General features: G+C 41.5%; 1 protein-coding gene across 3 annotated transcripts in view; it reads left to right on the top strand.

Moving 5' to 3' along the window:
* The window catches only part of LOC143041068 (suppressor of lurcher protein 1-like), a 678,774-nt gene extending 674,428 nt beyond the window's left edge, over positions 1-4,346 (top strand). For all 3 annotated transcript variants that reach the window (XM_076212727.1, XM_076212725.1, XM_076212726.1), the window contains exons 8-9: positions 3,146-3,287; positions 4,228-4,346. In XM_076212727.1, coding sequence (XP_076068842.1) covers positions 3,146-3,287; positions 4,228-4,322 — 237 coding nt within the window. In that variant the 3' untranslated portion in view covers positions 4,323-4,346. The remainder of the gene's footprint in view (positions 1-3,145; positions 3,288-4,227) is intronic.
* Positions 4,347-7,500: the final 3,154 nt, after the last annotated feature.

The raw sequence follows: 7,500 nt of genomic DNA, 5'->3' as shown, positions 1-7,500 counted from the left end.
GGGGAGGGAACTAAACAAGTTTACTTCGAAACGGGGTGTAAAGATGGCGTAGACTTTATTCGTTGACATTCCTCTCAACCACCACCCTTTTACCAACAACACCCCACCCCCCAACCCCAACCCCGGGACGACGCAGCTTTTATTAGTAAAACGTTTCGTTTGCTAGAGCCTTATCGAGTACATACTGTAAACAAATCCTCGTCTCCTTCCTCACAAAGTATTTCTTTTGATAGATTCGTCGGCAACTGCCGATTACATACAAATTTACTCATTTTGAAAAAAAAAAATGTGGTTATGGTATTTTTGTAAGATACAAATGGAAACTTGCACAGGAGTTTCCCCCTATACTATAGCATGGGGCTCGACATCAGTTCTTACCTCAGCCGTCAGCCAGAAGAAAATATGTAGGTTCATCGTAGTTAAATATGTAGAGTCATTGTAGTTAAAGAATAATGACGGCAACTAGTCTGATGCGCCTAAGACGGTGGAGAGCTATCCCAGATGAAATAATACGTCTGGCAATTGCTAGAATAAAAGCGTTATAGTTAATGGCAGTCTTCAATCGGTTATGCATTCCGCTCTTTCAAACGTCCATTTTCCTGATCGGGCGAATCCACCACGTCCACACTCTTAAGAAGAATTTGCATATCAAAGATTTCGCAACAGCGCGATACGCGGAAATGAAATAGTAAAATTTCATGGTATATTTTGTGTGTGTGTGTGCGCGTGTGTGTGTATATGTCTGTGTGTGTGTGTGTGTGTGTGTGTGTGTGTGTGTGTGTGTGTGTGTGTGTGTGTGTGTGTGTGTGTGTGTGTGTGTGTGTGTGTGTGTGTGTGTGTGTGTGTGTGTGTGTGTGTTGTGTGTGTGTGTGTGTGTGTGTGTGTATGTGTGTGTGTGTGTGCGCGCGCGCGTGCGTGCGTGTGTGTCTGCCTGTCTGTCTCTGTGTGTGTGTGTGTGTGTGTGTGTGTGTGTGTGTGTGTGTGTGTGTGTGTGTGTGTGTGTGTGTGTGTGTGTGTGTGTGTGTGTGTGTGTGTGTGTGTGTGTGTGTGTGTGTGTGTGTGTGTGTGTGTGTATGTGTGTGTGTGTGTGCGTGCGTGCGTGCGTGCGTGCGTGTGTGTGTCTGCCTGTCTGTCTGTCTATCTGTCTCTGTGTGTGTGTGTGTGTGTGTGTGTGTGTGTGTGTGTGTGTGTGTGTGTGTGTGTGTGTGTGTGTGTGTGTGTGTGTGTGTGTGTGTGTGTGTGTGTGTGTGTGTGTGTGTGGTGTGTGTGTGTGTGTGTGTGTGTGTGTGTGTGTGTGTGTGTGTGTGTGTGTGTGTGTGTGTGTGTGTGTGTGTGTGTGTGTGTGTGTGTGTGTGTGTGTGTGTGTGTGTGTGTGTGTGTGTGTGTGTGTGTGTGTGTGTGTGAATTTTGTTATATACTACACATATTTTGCATTTACGCACGTTGGCCGTCATCACGAGTGGCTGCCCACACCAAAAGTTGCACCCCTAAAGGGCTGACACTCGGTCTGCCTAATGGACCTATGATACAACATCAGCTGATTTTCTTATACTTTGTCAAACACGGAGAGCTAACAACCGGCGACTGTTCCCCCTCCTGCTACTTTGAGCACGAGCCGCCACACAAATAGTAGTCCCTCACTAATACAGCACAAACAACAGCTTAAAATTTATTTCAAGAGGGATCTGTTGGAGGGCACGGGAACCATTGCCATCTACTGTGATGCTGCAGGTTTCCATTCAGTGAAACTCAAAGCAGAAACTATTATCATTATTAGTCATCGTAGCGAAAGGACGTCGAGCACTAACCAAGTCAAGGAAATGAACTTGTATGCCCAAATGGCAAGGACGGTAGCTTGATAACAGGGAAACATGGGCCTTCGTTAAGTGAAAATTCGTAAAGTGATTTAATGCATTTATGTCACGTGACTGTATATTAGTAAAACGGAAAGCCACAATTAAAAGGGTTATTGAAATATTAATATCTCAACCATGGCAACCGCATGAGGCGATAGTAGTGAAGTTAGTACCGACACTGAACAGGAACAAGAGGTTGATTACAAAAGAATCATATATAAGGTAAGTAATACAGATCGGCCTCAAACAAGAATGGCCACAATGAATACATTACTGATGCAAGTAGTGGAGGACTTAAGGACAAAGAAGAATGCGAATGTCCTTAATAAACAAATGACAAACCACAGAGCGAGAGTTGATTTAGAAAAGTAAAATAAGTAATATAACAAGATTAAAAGAAATTCAAAAGAGAGAGTATGAAAAGTTGAAAGATGATTATGACAAACTAAAGAAAGAGTTAGTTAGGTTGAAGGACAGTGTGAAAAAGCAGTTAGATATACAGAAAGAATAAAAAAAAATCCAACATAAAAAAAAAGAAAAAATGAAAGATGTGGGAAACGTGACAACGGTACCTCATAAGAGAGGCTGTAGATAAACATAAATGAATTGTGGTAGGATCGAAAAAGGAACATTTACCAAGATGAACATAATGAAAAATAAGAGGCAGAAAGCAATGGAAAATTTAAAACTTATCATGTGGAGTGAGGATATCATACATAAAGAACTAGAAGAAATCTTTGTTAGGCAGATATGTGGTAAAGAAGTGCACGGATCATGAAAATAAATTAAAACTGCAAGAACGGTAGATGAGACAATTAATAGGACCTGGAAACTAGCAAGTATTGACCAATTCAATCCGGGAGTACCCGAAGAGGTAATACAATAGCTATATTTACAACAAAGAATGGAATGGAAAATATAGAAACAGCTCTGTTGGTATAGGATGAAAGATCAAGAGGCAACAGCAAGTCACGTTTCTTAAAATGGGTCAATTTGTGGAATGAAATATTACTAAAGTCAATACTATAAATGTATTTAAGGCAAAGTTTGATAAATGGAGACAGACGGTACACTATAAATACAGCTGACAACTACAATTAAGTAAATACACACATATACACACACAATCACATCATCATCATCATCATCGTAGCAAGTCGATAACCTGAACAGTATTGAGTGACCCTTCTGCTTGAACGGCGACCAACAAAGACGAAATCCCCCCCCCCTGTCTGAAACTCTCTCCCCTCTCTCCCCTCTCTACCCTCTCTCTCTTTTCCCTATCGCAGATCGTCGAATCGGACAGTTCGTACTTCCGGGTGACGTTCAGGAGCAACGATAAGTTCGACGGCACAGGCTTCATGGCCACCTACCAGTTCATCCCCAACGGGCGCAACCCACACGCCATCAAGAGGGTCACCAGTATATCCAGTGAGTCTTTTGACTTTTCTTTTCTTTTCGTTCTTTTCCAATGCAAGAGATGAATCCTCTTCCTCCTCCTTCCTCCTTTATTTTGTTATTATGTCAAGCTGCTCTGAGGTACATGCGGATTCTGGACTTTGCAAGTTCCACTGAAGGAAGAAAGGAAGGAAGGAAGGAGGGTTAGAGGAAGGAGGGTAAGAAGGGAGAAAGAAGGAAGGGAGATAGGGTAGAAGAAAAGAGGAAACCTGCCTCTCTCTCTCTCTCTCTCTCTATATATATATATATATATATATATATATATATATATATATATATATATATATATATATATATATATATATATATATATATATGCCCCTCTCTCTGTCTCTCTCTCTTTCTTTCTTTCTTTTTCTGCCCCCCTCTCTCTCTCTATCTCTATCTCTCTCTATTTTCTCTCTCTGCCCTGCTCTCTCTCTCTCTCTCTCTCTCTCTCTCTCTCTCTCTCTCTCTCTCTCTCTCTCTCTCTCTCTCTCTCTCTCTCTCTCTCTCTCTCTCTCTCTTTCTTTCCCCTATTCCTTCTCATCGATCGCCTCCTCTTTCTCCTGCTCTTCCTTCTCTTCGTTCGTCTTCTCTTCCTCCTTTGCTTTTTCCTCTCCTTCTTATCCTCATTCTCAGTCTCAGTCTCCTTCACCCTAAAAGGGCCATGTTAAAGAAGTCGAATGAGGGGAAGGGGCTTAGGAAGAGGGCGGAGAAGGAGGAGGAGGAGGAGAATGAAGAGGAGGAGGCCCGTCCTTTCCCATTCTCCTCCCATCCTCTCTCCGCCTTCTAGTCCGCTCCCTTCGTCTCCTCGTTGTTCTTCCTTCCCCTCCCTTCCCCTCCCCCTTCCCCTCTCCTCATTGTGTACAAGTTTATTTGTTTGTCCGACTCCTGTTCTGTTGCTGCAATTAATTCTGTTTTTTGTTTGCAGGAGCAGCTCATCTCAGCGGGCAAGCGGCTTGTTGCTACGTTTACCTTTTGGGTTGCGTTTTTCAATACTTTTGTAAATCGTTCAGTATTTTATAGAATAAACTCGGATATCCACGTTCCCTCGGTGATTTTCCTTATCCCTTGCTATCCAGACTACCATATGTGATTAAGGATATTGCATTCATACGCATTCAAAAGCCCTGAGGGTAAAAAAAATAAACTAAAAGCTCAGGCAGTGTAGAATTTCGTGTGCTCGGCAAGAGATGGTGGAGGGTGGGGATAGACGAGAATGGGCATTCGTCGAGCCAGAACGCATGGCGGGAGGGGGCAGCGTGAAGGAGGGGGGTAGTAATATCATCTCGCCGACGAGGACTAAAGCTTCAGTCCTTTTTTGAGTGAAGATTAATCCCCAGTCTTATATATAAAAGAATGTGAGTTTTTGGTTTGTAGAGCATTTTGGAATGGTAGGTGTGTTGAGGAAGATGGGGTCGAGCCAGTGGGGCTAGGAGATTGCATGATTGGTAGGACAGTGGAAGTGTGAGAGGGAAGCAGAAATGTGACTCAGAATATTGAAGTGACCAGTATTCACTCATAAAGGCGAGTAGAGGGGAGTGTACTGGGCTTGGCTGTGGGGAGAGTGTAGCGGTCTTGGTGGGAGGGACGGGAAATGAGTGAAGCACACTCTGCAATAACCAATGTAACAGACTTTGCAGGAAAAGGGGAGATTGAGTAGTACTGGGCTTTACGGGGAAGGGTGAGTATAGCGGGTATGGCTTGGTTTAGGTGGTGGTTGGGTGTAGCTGTCTTTGGCGGGGATGGATGGGACGCATTTTAATGTCACAACAATACCCATAGATTGAGTTATAAGTGAACTCTCATTCGGAAAGGTGATGACTGTCGATCACCATTTCAGCACGCGATCCAAGACCAAACATCGACCAATTAATCAATGACAGATATAAGATGACATTAATTTAAGGTCACCCGTTTGTGATACGTTTTCTTCGATATTCAAACATTCCGATTCTCGTTTTCTATTACTTGTTCCTGACACTGACCTGTAGGATCCAGTAGTTTACTTCACTTGTTTATTTGTTGGAATTCTACGGTCCCTCCTCACAGTCATGGTGGTCCACCGATGCTTCCAGATCTGGCATCCCAGAGCAGAATAGCCACTTGATCTGGTATGTTATTAGAGGTCCCACATCTGTTGGTGTAACCCGGAACTGGGGTCTCGTCTGGCACAAATTTATGGAACTTGTGTAGATTTGTAGTTTGGTATCTACATTAGGGTTTGGTGAGACAAACGAGGAGAGTTGTCTTCGCTATCTTTCAGTCTTACAAATAAATGCAACCTCCGAGGAAATATCGGGGAGTTGCCAAATTACATATTAAATTACATTATTTACAATTGGTGCCACATGCTGATCGGGAAAAGGTTTGTCGAGTTGGTTGGCGAGGTCTATTGCCTAGCCAGGTCCTGGGCGTTGACCCGAAAGGCATGGTTCCCTGGTCACTGGAGACAATGACGCGTCCCTTGGGAGATAGGTCCCAGCATAATGGAGAATCACCCCTGAGAGTTGGTTGAAGCCGTTAGAGTTCCTTCTCACTCCATATGCGTGCATGCGTGCGTGTGCACGCTAGACATCTAAAGGATTGATTCTTGCTTTCAATTATCTTGCAACACTTGTCTAGGCTAGTTTTGAATTTATCTACTGGACAATATATGTTTCACCAGCAGGGTCTTGACTCTTGATGGGGCTTTAGATAGTATACCTCTTCTAGTGCACTTTGCGTCTTGTTCTCTCTTTTCTACTGGTCTGCAGGAGTCATGAGGCTGTTGGGTCTGGCAATAATTGCTCTAGGACCTTCCATATACGGAATAGATGGCCCTATACTCGTATCTGTCCCGTCTCCTTTGCTGTAAGTATAGCTCCAGCTCCTTCATGCGGTCCCAGTAGTCGAGGTCTCTCAGCCATGCTATTTCTTTGGTATAGAACCTCTACTTACAATTTCCCGAATATTCCCTTCATTCTACATTGCTATGGTGTCATTCTACTCTAATTTGTATGCTTTGGTTTATCTTATTACTATTTCAAACTGATAAATTTTCTTTTGTAGTCCTCACCACAAAGAAGGGCAAATGATTTTTTCATTCTATAGTTTATTTTGTTTTATTTTATTTTATTTTATTTTATTTTATTTTATTTTATTCTATTTTATTTTATTTTATTTTATTTTACTTTATTTTGTTTTATTATAATTTATTCTATTTCATTTTGTTTTGTTTTATTCTATTATATTTTATTTTATTTTGTTTTTTGGCGGGTGTGAGATGGATCTGCTTTAGCTCGCCCACCCCACTGTTGAAAAGGAAATAAGTTTTGTGGTATCAGTATATAATTTACATTAAGTTTACTTTCTGCATTCTTGTTTTCTTTCCTTTTTTCTTTTGTAATTTAATCAATAGATACTGTCCGCATTTCCTTTATAGGTCAGATATCAAGACTTCCATAACTTTTTGTATTTACAGTTTAATGTACATAAAAAAACATACTGACAGTATTCTATATAATTCCATCATCTACATCTTATCAAATTTGGCAAAAAACAGTTTTGTCTTCATTTCATTGCGTCGTCTGCTATTCGAAACATTCCGCCCGTGCGCTTCGGGAAAGGTTCGGGGAATTCCGCGTTCGTGACGTCACAGTTGCCAAACAAACAATATTGTTATTCTGAATATCTAGACTTCGGAAAAGTGGTATGCGAGGCGCAATTAAAAGTGAATTTTCTGAATAAATTCTTCTGTAATAGGTAAAAACTTTATTTGTATGATTTTAAAAAGTACTTTTTCGAGCAATACGATGATTTTTAGCGAATGGTATATCTGTTGATATCTGACCTTTAAGCATGTAAGCATTAAGTAAGTGTGTGTGTGTATGTGTGTGTGTGTGTGTGTGTGTGTGTGTGTGTGTGTGTGTGTGTGTGTGTGTGTGTGTGTGTGTGTGTGTGTGTGTGTGTATGTGTGTGTGTGTGTGTTTGTGTACATGCATTGGTAATACGATTATGCAGTTTGGCTATGTAACAAATTTTTGTACCAATGTACACCTTAACCCATTCACATCAACCTTTTCCCGCTTATCAGCAGCCACGCTAGCGAGATGTGTTAGGCAGCAATTGTTTGATACTCAGAATTATTATCTTTTTTTTTTTTTTGTAAGTTTTTGGAAAAGTAATAATAGGCAATATCGTAACCAACTCTTATATATTTTAT

The sequence above is a fragment of the Oratosquilla oratoria genome, chromosome 30 (assembly GCF_046742065.1).
Source record: "Oratosquilla oratoria isolate Oo_2021 chromosome 30, ASM4674206v1, whole genome shotgun sequence".
Classification (NCBI taxonomy): domain Eukaryota; kingdom Metazoa; phylum Arthropoda; class Malacostraca; order Stomatopoda; family Squillidae; genus Oratosquilla; species Oratosquilla oratoria.
This window is presented reverse-complemented; position numbering and strand designations above follow the sequence as displayed.